We start from the raw sequence: 20,651 nt of genomic DNA on the forward strand, positions 1-20,651 counted from the left end.
ATATGGAAAGTGGAAACTCACCTCTGCAGCCAATCCCAGGAGCAATGTGTTGTTGTACAGATACAAGTCCTACCCCACATAAGACTTTGAGAAGGAAGGTACTTGGAACAGGACTTTGAGGTTAGGATTCACAAACCTTCTGCTTGGGCAGTGCTAGCCTGAGCCCTCAGCAACCCCAAGTATCTCCCACCTTGCCCTCTACTCCCAGCCTGATCTTCCCACTTCCCTGCTCATCACCCCTCCTGGCCTGGGAATTATGCTTCAAGTCACAGGGTCCGCCGGCCTGCCTGAGGTCCCACTTACCCCCTCCAGCTCCAGCGTGCATAAAGTACCTCCTTTCCTCAGATCTGCCATCTAGAATCCCACCCAAACATGTCCGTTTGAAGAACCTCTCCTCCTGGTGATATGTTCTCTCTCCCCTTATATTTTCTTACTTCTTGGCACATCTGATTAGAATTCTTCCTATAGTCTGCCTTGTATTTCAAATGTGATTGTATAGGTGCCATCTCCTGCGCTAGTCTATGAACCTTGGAAGTCATATCCGAGTCCTTCCCACACCTCTGCACAGCACAGAAAGGGTGATGTCATATCTGATAAAGGGTTAACATCCAAAATATATAAAGAACCTATACAAATCAACACCCAAAAAACAAATAATACAATTAAAAAATGGGCCAAAGACATGAACAGACATTTCTCCAAAGACATACAGATGGCCAACAAACACATGAAAAGATGTTTATCATCACTTACCATCAGGGAAATGCAAATCAAAACTACAATGAGATATTGTCTCACACTTGTCAGAATCACTAAAATCAACAACACAAGAAACAATAGGTGTTGGCAAGGATGTGAAGAGAAAGGAATACTCGTGCACTGTTGGTGGGAATGCAGACTGGTACAGTCACTCCGGAAAACAGTATGGAGGTTCCTTAAAAAGTTAAAAATAGAACTACCTTCTGATCCAGCAATCTCACTACTGGGTATTTACCCAAAGAATGCAAAAATTCTAATTCAAAGGGATACATGTACCCTGATGTTTACAGCAGCATTACCTACAATATCCAAGATACAGAAGTAGCCCAAGTGTCCATCGACAGAAGAATGGATAAAGATGTGGTGTATATAAACAATGGAACATATTTAGCCATAAAAAAGAATGAAATCTTGCCATTTGCGATGATGTGGAGGGAGCTAGTGAGTATAATGTTAAGCAAAATAAGTCAGAGAAAGACAAATACCATATGATTTCACTCATATGTGGAATTTAAGAAACAAAACAGACGAGCAAAGGGAAAAAAAAGAGAGAGAGAGACAAATCAAGAATCAGACTCAGAATGCAGAACAAACTGATGGTCACCAAAGGAGAGGGAGGTGGGGGATGGGTTAAATAGGTGATGGAGGTTAAGGAGTGCATTTGTTTTGCTGAGCACCAGGTGATGTATGGACTTGTCGAATCACTATATTGTACACCTGAAACTAATATAACACAGTATATTAACTAACTGGGATTAAAATTAAAACTTTAAAAAAAGAGAGAAAGGGTGATGTCAGTGGTGAATTAAATTGATCAACTATGGATAGCAAGGAAGCAAGAGGCCAAGGCAAGTAAATGAAGTTAAATGACAAATGACAAGAGGGTGAAAAAGATTTGCCACTTCATCACAGTCAAAAGTCACCATCTTTATATGAATAAGCTTTAAGAATAAAGCAAAAGATCCTATTTAAAAAATGAGCAGAAGATGTGGAACGTTCACAGAAATAGAAATGCAGACAGCACTTAAACATGAAAAGATGCCCAACTTCACTCATAGTAACATAAATGCAAATTAAAACTACACTGACCTATAGACATCTAATACACCACCCAGCAGTAGAATACATATTCCTCTTGAGTTCACATGGAACATTTTCCAGGATAGACCATATGCTAGTCCATGAAACAAGCCTAAATATGTTTAGAAGGATTGAACATACTAAGTATATTCTCCAACCAGAGTGGAAATAAATTCAAAATCAATAGCAGAAAGAAATTTGAGAAAGTCACCAACTACATATACACTTAAGCAATCAATGGGTTAAAAAGTCACATGAAAAATTAGAAACTACTTCAAGATGAACAAAAATGAAAACACAGCATACCACAACTTATGGAATGCAGCTAAAGCAATGTGCAGAGGGAAATTGATAGCTTTAGAGACCTACGTTAACAATGAAAGACTGCAAATCAATAATCTAACCTTCAACTTTACAAAACTAAAGAAAGAAGAGCAAACTAAACTCAAATCAAGCAGAAGAAAGGAAATAAGACTGGAATGGAAAGAAATAAAATAGAGAATAGAAAAACAAGAGAAGAAATCAAAGCAACCAAAAGTTGGTTCTCTGAAAAGATCAACAAAGTTGACAAATCCTTAGCTACATTGACGGGGGGCGGGGGGGAGCTGTGAGAGAGAGAAGACTCAAGTTACTAAAATCAAGAATGAAAGAAGGGATACCACCACTGATCTAAGAAATAAAAAGGATTATAAGGGAATATCATGCTAACAAATTGAAAATCCAGAAGTAATGGACAAATTCCTTCAAAGACACAAATTATTAAAACTGAGTCAAGAAGAAATAGATCTGAATAGATCTATTTAAAAAAGTAAAGAGATTGAACTACTAATTTTAAAACTTCCCACAAAGAATACTCCAGGCCCAGATGGTTTCTATGGTAAATTCCACCAAACTTGTAAAGAAGAATTATTACCAAGAAAGAATTCTTGGTAATAATTGGAAAGAAAGAATTAATCCCAAGGAAAAAAAAAAAACTACAAACCAAAACTATATGGAGACATCATTTCTTAATAAGATTGGCAAACATCCCAAAGTTTCATGATATATTCTGTAGATGAGGCAGTGGGGAAACAAGAACTCTCATAAAACACTGGTGGAACACATAATGGTAACCTGTATGGAGGGAAATTTTGCAATATTAGCAAAATCACATGTGCATTTACTGTTAATTCCAGCAATCTCTCTTCTAGGATTCTAGGCTAAATATTCCTGGCAAAACGCAGAAGAATGCGTGACATGGCTTTTTATTGCTACAAGACCTGTAAAGACTGAAAACAACCCGAGCGTCCTTCCAATTGAATCAACCTTCATTCATTCACCCAAGGCTTTAGGCAATGCAACGACAAAAAGAAATGAGGAGTGGCTAAGCAATTCCCTGGAAAAATGGAGACACAAAGTACTCTTCCATTTATGTGAAAAAGAGGAAGAGGGATATATATATATATATATAATTAATATTATACACTAATATTTAAAAATGGAAAGATAAAAAAATTTGTTTTAGTTTACTTGTGAGAGGGAAGGACAAGGGGGAGAGAGAGATACCGTAGCCAGATACTTCTGAATAAATCTGCAGTTTTGGTTTTGCAATGATATAAATGTTTTATGAAATTGTAAACCAAAATTAAATTGAAAACCAATTCCTAAAAATGCAAAGGAAAATTAAATGAACCCAACTGTGTATCAAGTTTGCGGAATAACCACACAGAGAAGAATCATTTTAAGTACTTTTAAAACTCAAATAGGATATACCTAAGGTAAAAATGAACAACAAAACAATGTTTGAAACTGCATTTAGTAATTGTATTATTAATGGTAATATTGGCATTGTTGTCCTGAAACTGCAGTTAGGATAAAGCAAGAGACGAATTATGTTAATGTAATTAGGAATAAGACAGAATAAGCGAAAAGAGACACAAATATAAAATCAGGACATTAGGTAAATTAGCTGTGTTTCTAAATTGGAATTGGAACTATCAGTATGAACTTATAATGCATTTTCTCTTATATATCTTATATATCATATATAATTATGTTATATGTAATTATTATATATTGTATACCATATGTATATTATATGTACATACACACACAAAATATCACCATTCTGCCAACTGCAGGGACTAGAAACAATTCAATTCAGAAGCAGATCCTGGTTTCTAAGTACCATTTCCCACTAAAATGCTATTTAGAAATACTCCTTGGACGAATGGCCACATCCAGGTCTAGGGCAGGAAATGTACCAGATGAGTGTGAAACACCTTTTCATTCCAAATAGCAAGGATGTTCTCGGAGACTCCTGGTGTCATGCCAGAAGGATTCAAGAGCCCATGTGAAATTGGGAAAATTTGAACAACAATAAGGAAAGTTAACTGCTGTGAATTGAAATGCATCAAGTATGTTTCCATCCATGAATTCATACATACTGACACTCTGAAAAAAGAAACACATTAGTCACCTTGGGATGATGCCAGGGAACCAACTCATTACTCTGGAAACCAAAACCTTTTGCTTTTCCTGTGTGAACCACACTAACCAATTTGGTCAGGGGAAGTTTCTCTTTATAAGTGAAGTCCAGTGAATGAATGAAGAAGGAAAGTTAGAACTGAAGATCACCCTTTTGCAAGTTCTAGTGATGCAGAGGCTCTAGGTGATCATCATCAAGATCCCCCAACCTCACAAAAGACAGACAAGCGGACATTAGGTGCCTCCTGATGGAAGGACACATGTCATCAGTGAGTTTTGTCAAAAAAAAAAAAAAAAAGGCTTTCTGAATCCAAACAGTTCTCAAGATCTTACTGTTGGTCAGGAAATGCAGTTCACAGAGCAGCTCAAGAAACATCACGGACTTGTTTCAGAGTCTCCTTTGACGGGAACCCAAACCAAGACCCCGGAGACAGAGTGTGAGTGCTGACTCCACCCGGGGAACCACCCCCCCGGTCACCCGCCACCTGGTTAGCCCTGCCTTCGCAAGAGCCCACACAGGTGACCACACAGGTCACTGTCCTAGCTCCTCTCACCAACAGTGATCACAGGCAAGCTGCATATTCCCTAGGATCCTCAGCACATTTACTCCTTATCCAGGATAAGAAATACACCATCTCCAAGGCTGGCTGACCAATCGAGTAGGTCACTACCCAAGAGGCAGGACCTGGTAGCAGTTAACTGCCGCATGTGTCTTCCTCGTCACTAATATCAATGCTATTATCATTGGCTCAGACTGCTCACTGGACATGTACTAATCCTCACACACCAACAGCATGTCCACAGTTCTCGTGTATTGTCTCCTAGCACCAGGTTCTTCCAGGTGCCATGCCCAGAGGAGGACACCTCCTGAATATGGGAATTCTGCTTAGGATCCCCTCCCTCCCCCGGCTCTGGCTCAGCACCAGCCAACAGGAATATAACATGAGCCACAGCTGCGATCCACAGACATCGTTTTACATTTTCCAGCAGTCCCTTTAAAGAAATAAATAGAAGCAGGTAAAAAAAAATTAATAATACATTTTATTCAACCCAAAACATCCAAAATATCATCTCAACATGTAGTCAATATAAAGTCTTGGTCATCTTGTGTGTTGTATGCTCGGAGCACATTTCATTTCGGACTGGATGAATTTGGAGTTCTAGATGGGCAGCCACATGTGGCTTGGGCTACCATGTTGCACTTGGCAGTTCCGGTTGCCTGCCTCACTGGGCCAGCGCCAGGGAGGAGGGTTGTTCACTTTTGGAAGCCTCAGGATCTCAGTCTCTCCATGTTACCTGACCCCGGAAGGGGCCTATTTGACTAGTGACAATATCGTCCATTGGCTGGAGAGGCACTGACCGGCCAGCTGAGATGGGGCTGCTCCTTGGCGTGGAACACCAGGTTTCCATACTTTGTAGCCATGATGGAGTACGAGTCTGCCACAGGGAAGGCAAGACAATCACCTGCCACAGGGGGCCTCCCAGCTGCTTGTAGTTTGATTCTTGATACACTAGGAACAGCCTGTCTCCATAATTCCATCTCAATCTGTGCCATCCAAAATACTGTCATTGCAGATACCCTCTGACCCCTGGAGGAACTCCTGCTAAAAGCCTTGAATCTATCTAGAGCCAACCATGAGTTTACAAGGAAAACAACCCTGGCACTGGGCCAGAGCTGCCGCTGGCTGGGCGCTGCCCTGCCCCCGGGCTGTGTGCACCTGCAGAACATGGGCAAAGTCACACTTCACCCCCCACTGGGCCCACTCTCCTGGGATAAATTTGTCAGCCTCTGGTGGGTATAGACTTGAGGGAAGCTAATGAAAACAAAGGACAGACTCCCTCCCCAGAAAATGGCCTGGTCCACCTGCACAGTCTGGCATCCACGTCTGGAGATCAGAGGCTCCCTGAGGCCCCTGGATGTCCTCCAGGTGTGGATATGGTCTCCTGCAGCTTGGGGTGGGGGCATGGTCCCAGGTTCAGGCTGCACGCCCACCAGGGCTCGATGGGGTGAACTTACGATCCTGCTCCACACCCCGTGCTCACTCAGAGGCCTCAGTGTCCTCATCTGTAAAGTGGAAACTACCCTAAGAGCCCCTGCATCCACTCTGTCTGCATTTCTGTCCGCTCTTCTAGGAGATGAGGGAGGCAGCTCAGGAGACCCCCAGGTGTGGGGGGAACCCGGCCCCCTGCCTAGAAGGTTGTGGACAGGAGAATTTCAAGGTTTGGGCTTTCTCTTTCTTGCTAGTCTGAGAAAGCTTCCTGAAAGCTGAACTAACCATGCACATCCTTACAGCATACCCCCCATGGCAGTTTTAGGCTGACTGTGGCTACAGGCCGTGCAGGCTGCTGGTAGGGTGGGGACAATGGGGGTTAGGAGCACCCGGATGGGTACGGGAGTCATGTGGGACTCACACTGCATTTGTAGTGGAGTTCACCTCGACCTCTGGCTCAACCTCAGATGATTTGAGAAAGGATTACAGATGATTAGGGCCATGTGCCGCCTTCTCCGGGCTCCCTGGGGCCCTGGCACTGCCCGCCTGATGAGGGGCTTCTGAAAGAACGATTATGTCCAATTGTCTCAATTATGCAAACCACGCTGACATTTCTAGCAAGGGAAGTACTGGCTGGGGGGAGGGTCACTTCAAAGGGAAAGTTCTAGCTCCCCCAACTCTCTCAGATACCAAGGCTCCTTTCATGGGATCCCACACTGAGCAGCCTGGCAACCTGGGGCCCTGGTTTCCTTTTCCCGCCTGGGAGCGAGGTCATGGGGCCATCACCTCACCAGGATCATGAGGGCCCCGGCACGGGCACTCACATGCTCCTCATGTGGACTTCTGCTCTTAAAGGGTGGGCCCGCCTCAGCCAGTTTCCTGCCTGGCCAGACAAGGAAGCTGGAGGAGGCCGGCCTGGGCCCTCCCTGCTCTGCCACTATAGCAGGTAAGCCCAGGTGGGGCTGAGCTCAGGTGTGGGTAAGCTCAGGGGGGACTCTGCTTCCTGGAGCCTCTCCTGCTGAGGCTGGCTGGACAGGGGTGTATCCGTGCTCAGCCGGCAAGGCCTCCGGGATGATTCCCTACGGGGACAAGCCCTGTGTCAGCCGGCCAACACCAGGCTCCAGTGTGTCAAGGCTCCCTCAGAGCTGACTTCTAAATGTAGGTGGCAGGGATCTGCACGGAGGCCCCAGCTCCAGAGTTTACGCTCCTTGCCTGTCACTCCTTATCATCTCACCTCTGCTCCCTTGTTCCTGGAAAGTGTGCCTCTTCCCGAGAGCCCTTGCGGTCGCTAAAGTTCTTTGGGGTAGGGGGCAGAGGTTATACCTATAAGCCTGTATCAGCTGATATTCCAACTGTGAGTTAAAACCTCAGGGCAAAAATAGATTTGACTACACAGGACTGTGAAGGGAGGTGGGGATTCCCTCTCACTGCCGGTGGGAAGTGGGAATGGGTTTCTGGAAGGCAGTGCAATAGTATGTACCAAAGTCCAATTCTACGTGTAGGCGTCCATTCTGAGGAAATAATCCTGAGGGAAGCCAAGATTTACATAGCGTTGTTTACTGCAGTGAGATGCAGGAACAACCCAATGTCCAAGACAGGGAACTGGGCACATAAATCATGGTCTATCCACAGGATGAAATATAATGCAGCCACTTGCAGAAGGACAGAGAACAATGTATAATGACAACGTGCAGGATGGACATGGTTTTCATTACACACACACACATACATAGGTCTAATCTATTCACAGAAAGAAGCCTAGGAATACGCTGAAATTCTATCTGTTGTTATTTTAGGATGAAGGCCATCTGGGTGATGTTTATTTATTCCTTGCTACATTTCCTCTTTTTCTTTTAATCATTTTCTATAACAAATAGTTTCCTTTTGTTACCAGAAATAATACCTTTTAAAATTTTTTACCTTCTTTTTTACAACCTTCGCAAAAATTAGCAGAAATAGAGGGGTGCCTGGGTGGCTCAGTCATTGAGTGTCTGTCTTTGGCTCAGGTCGTGATCCTGGGGTCCTGGGATCAAGCCCCACATCATCATCGGGCTCCCTGCTCAGTGGGGTGTCTGTTTCTCCCTCTCCCTCTGCCCCCTCCCCTTCCCCCTGCTCATGCTCTCTTTCTCTCTTTCTCAAATAAGTAAATAAAATCTTTGTTAAAAATTAGCAGAAATAGAGAGTAGGGGGGACAAAGAATGGAAATATTTACAGGAATCATTCCTGGGTTGACCAGGAATAGGAACTAAGAATGAGGGAGGACCAAAAAGGTGGAAAGGGAAAATATGAGACATATTTTCTCTGTCTGAATTAAATATTTAGGGAGGAATTAAAAAGGACACCAGCCTCTCCGGGAGTAGACTTCATACAGGTTTGACTTTAAGGAAGGATTGTCTTTGGCAATCTTCACCAACTATCATTCTGTACACTACCTAGCAGCAGTTCTAATTCATGACATTTGTGATGTATTTATAGCATAAATTGGCCACTGTCTACAATGTGTTTCAGGCCCCAGAAAATGTAATCAAAAACATCAGCTAACGTTGAATGTGTTTGCTGTAATTGTTTGTGCTTTATTGGTTCTTGTCTAGGAGAGGTCTAGAATTTTGTTTGGTTTGGCTCTTTGCATTCTCATTTATTTGCTTTGCCAAGTTGATAAGAACAAGAAACAGAGTGACATTCAGACATTTTAAGTGGCTAGTCATCTTCATTCTGAACTAAGTGAAAACAAAACACACTTTCTATTACCTTAAAATCCTCTTACTTGGAGCATTTAATATTTTTAGAAATCTCTCTTTTGATCTGGTTGAAAATGTTTTCAAGAATGTCCTAGTGTGTGTGTATGTGTGTGTGTGTGTGTGTGTGTATGTGTGTGTAAATTCTGGACCTTGGAAAATAGAAGCCCTCATCCAGGGTAATAATGGGACCAACTCCCTGATTCTTTCCCATAACCTAGAGGTTAATGGGGTTCAACATTTCTAACACCTCCATTAAAACGGCAGTAGCCAGAGACATGTTGACGTGCAAAGCGCCCTAGGTGGTCAGTGGCTGCGATGTCCCTTCGTTCTCTAACTCTACTAGATTCTGCAGTCAGCGAATGAATTACAGCACCCACTGGGAGCAAGCAGGGTTCAGGAAATGGTTGGTTCATTGCCCCAGACACACATACAGGAGAACTTTTCCCAGGCTCCCACAGAAAACACTTACTAGAATTTATCTCGCTATTTTCCAGAAACTGTGCCTTCAATTGCTACCCATGTCAGGGGGAAGAATGCATTTCCAGGGCTAGAGATGGCTTTAAGAAAACAAGCTAATGTCAGTTCGCAGCACTCCCCTCCCTGGCTGTCAGCACCTTCTTGTTGCCGTGTGTCTCCCCACCTTCCCCCACTGCTTCTGGCTCTCACCCCACCTGGTCTGCTCTCCGCATGAATGTGGCATGGAGACAGCATGTCCTGCGTCGTCCGTTCCTTAAAGGTTGGTCATGCTTGATGTGCCCCAATGTAAAATTAATGCTGAAATGGCAGGTGGCCTCTGTCCACGGGCCACAGGCCCTCCCTGGAGATAGGGCATCAGGGAGGGCAAATTTGTCAGGCATGGTGAGGTGGAAAGCATGCTGGCCAGGCATCATGGCAACAGCATCCTTTTCCTGTTAATCATTGGAGAGGTTATATACAAATATGTTAAGTTGTATAACCATGCAGAAGAGCCAAGGGGAGGCCCTGCTTTACACACTTCTCCTAATCCCACCCCCACACTGCTGAACAGGCTTGGCGGCTTGATGTCTATCGTTCCAAACGAGGGCACCCAGTCATGCCTGAGCCACAGACATAATTTTAAATTGTAGAGTAGCCACGTTAAAAAAGTAAAGCCATGTTAAAATAAGTGAAATTAATTTTAGTACTTACTTAACTCAGTATATCCCAATTATTATTTCAACATGTAGTTATAACAAAAAACTTATTAGGGACATATTTTATGTCCTTTTTTTTTTCTGTACTTCAAAATCTAGCCAAATACTAGCCTCCACCCTTTTTCTAAGCTCTAATGTCAGACAGAAAAAATGGCAGTTTTCTGTGTTGTGCTTGAACTCACAGCATATCTCAGTTAAGACTGGCCAAATTTCAGGTGCTTAGTAGCCACATATAGCCAGTGGTTACCATGTTGTACAACATAACTCTACCTTCGCCTATCAAGGTTTGTTCTTTTTTTAAAGATTTTTTTATTTATTCATTTTAAAGAGAGACAGAGAGAATGAACAAGAGCATGAGAGGGGGGAGGGTCAGAGGGAGAAGCAGACTCCCCGCTGAGCAGGGAGCCTGATGCAAGACTCGATCCCAGGACTCCAGGATTATGACCTGAGCTGAAGGCAGTTGCCCAACCAACTGAGCCACCCAGGCGCTTCTCAAAGTTTGTTCTTGTACAGCTGGGTCATTCCAGAAAGATCTTACTATGACTTTTTTTTTTCGATTCATAATAGAGATATTTACCCTCAACAACTTAAAGTTCTACTTTAGAGTGTCCAATACTTGCACAGCCCATGATTCGGTATATTGTCATTGGTTTAACCAGTCCCTGATGGAGAGGAAAAAACAAATTGGAGGTTTCTAACCTTTCAGTTGGTTCAAAATTTACTGCAACAAACATCCATGTATTACCTGTGTACATGTAAAAAGTATTTCCAGATAATAGGTCCCTAGAAGTGGATGTGCCAGGTCAAAGGGTATACACGCTTAACCCTGTGGCAGATGCTGCCCACCTCCCCTCCAGAAACATGCTGCCAGGAGTCTGTGAGGGGGAATCAGATCTGTAGCCAAGCAGGCCACCAGCTAGCCTTGGGGTTTGGATCTCGGTTCCCTTGGAAGTAAAGCCAAAGAGTTGGGCTAACCCTTCTTAAATGCCTGATTCTATGGCTCAAAGGTTGGTGGTTCTAGCCCATCCCTTTGGGGGGCAGGGGGTGCCTGGGTGAGAGCTACCTGCTCCACCTTCAGCAGGGCAGGCTCAGAGAGGCAGATAAGCAAAGAGAGCTCCACACGCACCTTGTCCGAGGTCAGCAGAAAACTCTCAAAGAAGACCCAAACTCTTTTTTTTTGTACAATTACTATTACACTATTTTCCATTAATACGATATTGTCTATTAAATGTCATCACAGCAAAGGAGTAGAGGAGCAAGGACCAGCCCCAGCAGCTGGCTCCTGAGCTGACTGCCTCAGGCATCACGTTGAGCTGCACCCACCTCATTCCACTGGCATGCCACCCAGTGTCCTTCCCCACCCTGGTGGCCCCAGCGGTCATCACAGTCCCTGAGGGACACAGTCCTTGTTTGCACACACCCCCAGTGGTGTGGGGCAGCTTCCCAGGTCCTAGGAGTCCTGATGGAGGAAGCCCTGGGGACAGGTACCTAGAGAGTGGCAAAAGAGCACTGAAAAGGAGAGGGTGCCCCCCATGGGAGCCAGGCGGGCACCGGGAGGTCAGCCTTGGTCTTCCAATCCTCTCTCCCATGGGCACCAGGCACCAGCCTCCCAGCCAGGGAAGACCAGACTGGGCTTTCGAGTCAGGTCAGGGAGGCTCTATACACAGTGGCTTCCCAACTTGCTTGCCCTCCTCAGCAAGCCAGCCAGGTGACACTGACTGAACCAGGAAGGGGAGCTGTAGTGGGGGCCCCCTGAGACCCTGGTGGCAATCCACAAGTTCCCAGTCAGGGAGGAGCTGGTGATGTGGGGAAGGAAGATTGGGGCACTTGTCCATCCCCAACTGTGTGCAACTGAGGCTTCCAACCACGGTCATAGGTGTCTGCATTTGATCTGGTCTTCTCACCTTCTTCCAGCAATGCCTTACGGTTTTCAGCGTGCAGGTCTTTCGCCTCCTTGTTTAAACTTATTCCCAGATAGTTTCTTCTTTTTGATGTTATTATAAATGAGATTATTTTCTTAATTTCCTCTTTGGGTTCTTCACTGCTGGTGTGTGGAAACACAACCGGTTTTTGTGTAATGATCTTGTACCCTGCACCTTTGCTAAATTTATTAGCCATAGCAGGGGTTTTTTTGCGGGCTCTTCCAGAGTTTTGCTATTGTTTCATTTTGGACTGCATCTGTATCCCTAAGCAATACATTGTTTAGCTTTGTCTGCTTTTGAACTTCATATAAATAGACTTGTACTGTGTGTGTCCCTGGAGACTTGTTTCTTTTGCTCTGTGTTATGTTTTGAGAGCCATTCAGATGGTGTGGCTTGTCTGTTTCTGTGGCCATATCATGTTCCTCTGGGTGACCGTGTGGTGATCGACTGGAGTTCGTACAGCAGCTGGGCATCTTGGCTGCTGCCTGTTGGGGTTCTCATGAATGATGCCACGTGAGCATGTAAGGGGAGGGTCTCCTGGTGCACATGGGCATGGGCATGTTTGGGGTAGGACTGCTGGATTCAAGCATGTGGCTGTTCTGCTTCCCCAGACAATGCTAAAAGGTTTTCTCTCCTCTTTAAAGGGAAGAGGTCAGAAGCATCTGCCCGTTTTGGAGAAACCATTTGGAAAGAGCCAGAGGAGACACACGTATGATGAGGGACAGGGCTGTGCATAAGAGTCAGGTCCTGCCACCTGGCATGAGGACAGCCCAGACTAGTGGCTTCACCATGATGCGGTCTCCCCTCTTGATGCCCTTTCACCTCCAGAGCCCCGACCAAAGCCCTGACTCCTCCACCCTGTTTCTTATCTTTAAAACCACAGGGAGGGAGAACGTGCTCTTTGTAGACCTCTGCCGCCCAACGACCGTGGGATCTCAGTTCTATGCGACAGTCACTGTGACCTCAGTGGGAAACGGGATCAGGTGCTCTGCCTTGCTCCTGCCGGTTCCTCTTCCAAGGGACCCTTTCCCCTTCGCCGCTGCACCCAGCCAAATTCTCCTCAGGCTTCGAGGATGAGCCAAATGCCGCCCCCCTCCCCCGCTTTCCCCATCTCACCATTTGCTCCCAGAGAGAAGTCCTTGTTCCTGCCCTGTCCCCCTACACCCTGCACACTTTTACAGTGCCGTGTGTCCACCCGGGAGCTCCCTGGAGCTGAGTGCACTCACTTCACCTGCAACCAGCAGAGCCCACCAGGTAAGGGAGCTTCACAAACCACGAGTGTGAAACACACGAATGTCTAGGGCGACAGAGGTCCCACCAAACTTTTGAAGATAGATTTCCTCTGCCATAACCGTCCCAAGTTGTAAATGCTGAGTTGTGTGTGGGAACACTTATCTATAAATCCATGAGCAGCCCAGACACTGGCCTGAGTCCCGGGTCACTACAGACCACATTGGTTAGCACAGCCCTAGAGGAACCCAGCAAAAGTGAACCCCATTTGGGATGCTCAGTCATGCCCCCTCCTCCACACCCAGCCCCCCACGCATCTCTTCATAGCCACTCTCACCCCAGGACCCCTCCCAAGACTGGTGGGTGCAGGAGTGGCCCTGTTGAAAGCAAAGAACTTTGTATTATTATTTTTTAAAGATTTTATTTCTTTATTTAATTGACAGAGAGTGAGAGACAGCGAGACAGGGAACACAAGCAGGGGGAGCGGGAGAGGGAGAAGCAGGCTTCCCACCAAGCAGGGAGCCCAATGCGGAGCTCGATCCCAGGACCCTGGAACCATGACCTGAGCTGAAGGCAGTTGCTTAACCAGCTGAGCCACCGAGGCGCCCCAGAACTTTGTATTATTTGTTACAAGTAAGAAGACAGGGAGATAGCTCTCAAAGCACTGTCTCCCGTGGGGTCAGTACAGTGTATTAGGGGGCAGGCGAGGGAGCTTACATACACATTAAGGAACTTAGACATATTCTATTACTTAGGCACTTGGGTTCCAATTGTGCATGCCCAGTGTGTCAACGTGCTAGTGCACACATTGCATATTTGAAAGGTGGTGGAAAACACCCATAGGAGGGGATCTTAGTATCATAATGAGCTAAAGGTAACTTCAGGACAACTCAGGGGGGGTTTCTGGGCAGGTCCTCAGCTCCAGTCTGGCTCAAACTGGCTCATGTAAGGGGCTATCAGGCGAGACCCATCTAGCAAGGGGCTCTCAGGTGAAACACCAGGTGGGGGAGTCTCCTTGGCTGGAACTGTTGGTTCTGCAAAACAAAACACATTCCTTCTCTGCTCTGTCCCTCCCCCACCTTCCTTCTGCTAATAACGCTTAGCCCTCTTCTTTGTGTAACTTCCCTTTGCATTCTAGCTGACCAAATCTGTCCCATCCTGGCTCTCAGTCTCTCAGAGCTAACTATTGCAAATCGGCCAATCTGCTGCACAAACAGTACTGAAATATGAGAGATGCTTGCTAATTAATGCATGCAAACTGGTCTCCAGGAGCCCGAGGAAACTGACTTAGCAGGGATGATAATATTATCAGTGCAGAGCTGCCATGAGGACAGAGAGGGAGAATACTGGTGAAAGAAAGCCCTGGAAAAACACAAACCAAGATTTACGCCTGACATGGTCAGGGCTGATGACTGAGTTGTGAGTTTGAGAGGAAAGAATCCCTGTCTCATCATGGTGTCCCAGATCTCGGGGACAGCTGGTCAGGCCTGAGCTTGACTCTCAGCCCCGCCATCCCACTGGCCTCCTGCTTCTTCTTCCATGGACCGGGGAATTAGGAACAATGTGTTTGTTCCAATGTCCACCGACCCTACCTGACAGATTCTGGGCTTTTAAAGGGAAGCTGAAATCTTTCCCTGGTTATACTTCATCCAGTTCATGCTCATTTAAAAAACTCAGAAACTGTTTACTGAATACCAATCCCTGCCAGACAATGGGCTTGAGGTTTTTCACGCTAAATTGTATTTAACCCACACAACAATCCCACCTAACGGGTGAGATAATCGAGGCTCAGGAAAGGTAAATAACTTGGCCAAGGTCATAAGTATAAGAAATGGTGACTCTGGGAGCTGACAGGTATGTCAGAATCCAGAGTCCTTTTCTTAACCCCACACCTTTGATTGCATTTTTACTTTAGGCACCACCTTCAAAGCCTTCACCCAAAGGAATGACTTCAATAGTAAAACTTTCAGGTGCAAGTGCAAACCCATGGGGCAGATTCTTTTCAGGGTGTGACCCCATGTGGAATATGCCCAGGATGTCACAGGATGGGGCACCATGCCCACCGGTTAAAAGATGAAGAAGCTCTCTATGCAATGGATGCAGGCTGGCCGGGTCCAACGACCCAGGGGGGTTCTGCAGGACCAGCCAAGAGGGTCCGTGGCTTCATGCAGGAAAGAAATCAAATGCAAGCCAAGAAGAAGTGAGAACAGAGTTTATTGAAGACATAGAGCAGATACAGACAGAGAATCTGGGAGACTCAGAAAGGAAAGGAGAGTGAGTCTCATCTTTGTTTGGGGTCTGGGGATTTTTTATTGAGGATTGTGATCTGGTATATGTGTCCTCCCAGGCACTGGTCAAAACAAGGACAAGTGCTCAGGTGTCCTCCATAAGTCATGTATGCCCTGGAGCCAGGGGTCTTGGCGGCAAGGTGTCTGGAGTCAGTGGTTTTGGAAAATGTATATGCTGACCTTGCCCGGTGACTCCTTATGTGTTATCTATTGTGCTGGAAGACTCCAAAGAAATCATTAATTCCTTGACCTTTACAAGGAGGACATACATTAAGGCATGTGTGAGGTGGGGGTACAAGTCCTAGCAGGGATAGAAGCGGAAAAAAGGCAGTCCTTCAATGGTACCCGTTTAGTTTTCCTATTTCACGATGGCTCAAAAAGATGCCCACAAATATCACTAACCTGTCATTTTTAAAACGTTCTTTACAAGAGTGTGTGTGTTTGATTAAATAGGAGGAAATATCTGAAGGGCACGCTCCAAGTGTTAGCGGGCGTTACTGCTGGAGGCTAGGGTTTAGAGGCAGAAGGAGCGAGAATCACTTTTTACTTTAGACATTTCTCAATCTTTTAAATTTGTTCCATGGAGCACATATTAGTTTAGGGATACTGGTTTGTTTTTAATTCTAAGCAAAGGAAAAAAACCCCACACCATCTCCCCAGCCCCACCAGCCCATAGAAATGGCCGCCCCAACCCCACCCTGTGCCCCAGGCATGAAGCTTTGGGGGCCATCTCTTTAAGGAAAAGAATAGAAAACTGTGAGATCCAAATCGAGTTTCAGGTCTTGGAGAGGTGAGTGTGGGGCCCTGTAGCTGAAGCTTCTCTGTCCTGTGGGGGATCATCGCCAAGACCAGTGGCCCCTGTGTCTCTTCATGTTACAGCCTGACTCCCAGGCCTGCCCCACCCCCATCCACTGTGTCTTCTAGAATGTGTCTTCTCATTATGATCCCAGGTCACCTTGTAGCCGGGTGCAGGGGTGCTGGAGCACTTGGCTCTGGGGCTCCCAAACAGACCATGTTTGGCCACTGACAAAATCTGAAGGCAGAGAGACCAGTGGTGACAAAACAAGAAAGGAATTTATTTCAATGAGGCCAACACAATGAGGGAAGACACTGGACCAGCATCTCAAGGACTGTCTCCCAAGTGCTGAAAGTACTTTTAGGTTCATACAAGGAGAACGTGGGACAAAGGTCGGTGGGTTTGTGCAATGGGATTGTAAAGGTCAGAGGCATCATTGTCTTGGGGTCAATCATGTGGAGTCTTGCTGGCGTTGGGCCACAGTCGCTCTTGTGGTTCCCATCATGGGATGCTTTGCCCACTGGATCTTTTGCCTGAGTTAAGAGATAAGCTGGAAAGAAGAACTTAATTTACTAGAAACTACAGACTAAGGTCAAAATGGAGGTTAGTTGAAGTCCTCTGTCACACTCAACACGGGCCTCCCCACCGTCCTCCAGCAGCGGTGTGAGCCACGGAGGGCCAACCTGCCATGGTTACCAGTGACCTGTTGTGGGCACCATGCTGGGCCATATTGGAGAAGGAACAATGAGTACCCTACATACACTTACCAAAATATCCTCTAATGTTTTAACCTGTGTGGGAGAAGTGAATAAGAACTCTACAGTCAAAACACATGACTATATAAAAAGCCTCCCACTGCCCAACATGCTGGCCTGCCACTGTGAACCCTCGCACACTGCCCAGTGGACACACGCTGGTTGCACAACCCAAGAACTGAGAGCCTATTGGAAACAACCTTTGCACCATGATGCAAGGTCAAGAAACAAGCAACAACAGCCTGTCTTTAAAGTGGTGATATTGTGTTCACAGTGGACTCTTTGCACTGATTTTTTTTTTTTTAATTTCGTATGAAATGTTATTTATCTTAGGGACTGAATTTTGGGCACCCTGAGGTGAGTGCCTGGCCCTGCCCATCACCCAAGAAAGGCACACCAGGCCCAACTGCGTTATGCCTGCTCAGCAACTTCCAAGCACTGACTCCTTCCCCAGGTGTCCAGGTGCCCCCACTACCATCAGACACATCCCCTCTGACTTGTTCCCTCTACACCATGAACTTGCAGCTCCTTGAGTGGTCTGGCTTGGAAGGACCCAAACAGAGTAGCAGGAAGCTGAGTGCAGCATGGGCAGTGGATCTTGAAATCTTGTTAAAATATAGATTCTCACACCCTGATTCTGATTCCAAGGCTTGGAGTGGAGCCTAGACATCTACATTCTTCAAAATTTATATTTAATTATAGTAACATACACACAACATAAAATTTACCAACCTCGCCATTTTTAAGGGTACCGATCACTGGCTTTGAAGACACTTACATTGCTGTCCGGGCCATCATCACCATCTTCTCTGGGACTTCTTCATCCCCCCAAATGGAAACTCTACCCAGTAAACACGAACTCCCCATCTCCCCTCCTCAACCCCTGGCAGCCCCCATTTCACCATCTGCCCTATGAAATTTGATTGTTTGAGGTTCCTCATATAAGTATTTGACCTTTGTGACTGGCTTGTTTCACTCAGCATAAGGGCCTCCAGATTCATCTGCATTGTAGCAGGTGTCAGGACTTACTTCCCTTTTAAGACTGATACTATTCCATTGTAGGGACACACCACATTTTGTTCACTCACTCATCTGCAGAGGGACATTTAGGTTGCTCCCACCTTTTGGCTATTTGGAATAATGCTGCCATGAACGTGTGTGTACGAATATCTCCTTGAGGTACTGTTTTAAATTCCTTGGGATATATGCTCAGAAGTGGAATTACTGGATCATATGATAATTCTAAGTTTCATTTTTGGGGAACTACCAGACTGTTTTCCATAGCATCTGCTCCATGTTAAAATCCCACACGTAGTGCACAAGGGTTCAGACCCCTCCCCCGTCCTCACCAACACTTGTTATTTCTTATAGTTTTTTAATAGTAGCCACCCGAATGGTGTGAGGTGGTATCTCACTGTGGTTTTGATTTGCATTTCCCTGATGATTAGTGATATTAAATCTTTTCCTGTGTTTGTTGGCCATCTGTAGGTCTTCTTTGGAAAATGGCTATTCCAGTCCTTTGCCCACCATTTTTTTAAATTTTTTATTGTTATGTTAATCACCATACATTACATTAGTAGTTTTTTATGTACTGTTCCATGATTCATTGTTTGTGCATAACACCCAGTGCTCCACGCAGAACGTGCCCTCTTTAATACCCATCACCGGGCTAACCCATCCCCCCACCCGCCTCCCCTCTAGAACCCTCAGTTTGTTTTTCAGAGTCCATCGTCTCTCATGGTTCATCTCCCCCTCCGATATCCCCCCTTTCATTTTTCCCCTCCTGCTATCTTCTTCTTCTTTTTTTTTCCCTAACATATATTGCATTATTTGCTTCAGAGGTACAGATCTGTGATTCAACAGTCTTGCACAATTCACAGCACTCACCATAGCACATACCCTCCCCAATGTCTATCACCCAGCCACCCCATCCCTCCCACCCCCCACCACTCCAGCAAAACTCACTTTGTTTCCTGAGATTAAGAATTCCTCATATCAGTGAGGTCATGTGATACATGTCTTTCTCTGATTGACTTATTTCACTCAGCACAACGCCCTCCAGTTCCATCCACGTCGTTGCAAATGGCAAGATCTCATTCCTTTTGATGGCTGCATAATATTCCATTGTGTATATATACCACTTCTTCTTTATCCATTCATCTGTCGATGGACATCTTGGCTCTTTCCACAGTTTGGCTATTGTGGACATTGCTGCTATAAACATTGGGGTGCACATACCCCTTCGGATGCCTACATTTGTATCTTTGGGGTAAATACCCAGTAGTGCAGTTGCTGGATCGTACGGTAGCTCTATTTTCAACTGTTTGAGGAACCTCCATACTGTTTTCCAGAGGGGTTGCACCAGCTTGCATTCCCACCAAGAGTGTAGGAGGGTTCCCCTTTCTCCGCATCCCCGCCAACATCTGTTGTTTCCTGACTTGTTAATTTTAGCCATTCTGACTGGTGTGAGGTGGTATCTCAATGAGGTTTTGATTTGGATTTCCCTGATGCCGAGGGATGTTGAGCACTTTTTCATGTGTTGTCTGTTGGCCATTTGGATGTCTTCTTTGGAAAAATGTCTGTTCATGTCTTCTGCCCATTTCTTGATTGGATTATTTGTTCTTTGGGTGTTGAGTTTAAGAAGTTCTTTATAGATTTTGGATACTAGCCCTTTATCTGATATGTCATTTGCAAATATCTTCTCCCATTCTGTTGGTTGTCTTTTGGTTATGTTGACTGTTCCTTTTGCTGTGCAAAAGCTTTTTATCTTGATGAAATCTCAATAGGTCATTTTTGCCCTTGCTTCCCTTGCCTTTGGCGATGTTTCTAGGAAGAAGTTGCTGCGGCTGAGGTCGAAGAGGTTGCTGCTTGTGTTCTCCTTTAGGATTTTGATGGACTCCTGTCTCACACTGAGGTCTTTCAACCATTTGGAGTCTCTTTTTGTGTGTGGTGTAAGGAAATGGTCCAGTTTCATTCTTCTGCATGTGGCTGTCCAATTTTGCCAACACCATTTTGTTGAAGAGACTGTCTTTTTGCCATTGGACATTCTTTCCTGCTTTGTCAAAGATTAGTGGACCATAGAGTTGAGGGTCCATTTCTGGGCTCTCTATTCTGTTCCATTGATCTATGTGTCTGCTTTTGTGCCAGTACCATACTGTCTTGATGATGACAGCTTTGTAATAGAGCTGGAAGTCCGGAATTGTGATGCCGTCAGCTTTGCTTTTCTTTGTCAACATTCCTCTGGCTATTTGGGGTTTCTTCTGGTTCCATACAAATTTTAGGATTATTTGTTCCATTTCCTTGAAAAAAGTGGATGGTATTTTGATGGGAATTGCATTGAATGTGTAGATTGCTCTAGGTAGGATTGACATCTTCACAATGTTTGTTCTTCCAATCCATGAGCATGGAACGTTTTTCCATTTCTTTGTATCTTCTTCAATTTCTTTCATGAGTA

The 20,651-nt window shown here is 45.3% G+C and overlaps 1 protein-coding gene across 1 annotated transcript in view; it reads left to right on the forward strand.

Moving 5' to 3' along the window:
* The first annotated feature begins 7,069 nt into the window (after nt 1-7,069).
* TRPM1 (transient receptor potential cation channel subfamily M member 1) overlaps nt 7,070-20,651 on the forward strand; it is a 111,884-nt gene continuing 98,302 nt past the window's right edge. Inside the window, exons 1-2 of the mRNA XM_027570304.2 lie at nt 7,070-7,242; nt 13,310-13,382. Coding sequence (XP_027426105.1) covers nt 7,070-7,242; nt 13,310-13,382 — 246 coding nt within the window. The remainder of the gene's footprint in view (nt 7,243-13,309; nt 13,383-20,651) is intronic.

Source organism: Zalophus californianus, chromosome 6 (assembly GCF_009762305.2).
Source record: "Zalophus californianus isolate mZalCal1 chromosome 6, mZalCal1.pri.v2, whole genome shotgun sequence".
NCBI lineage: Eukaryota > Metazoa > Chordata > Mammalia > Carnivora > Otariidae > Zalophus > Zalophus californianus.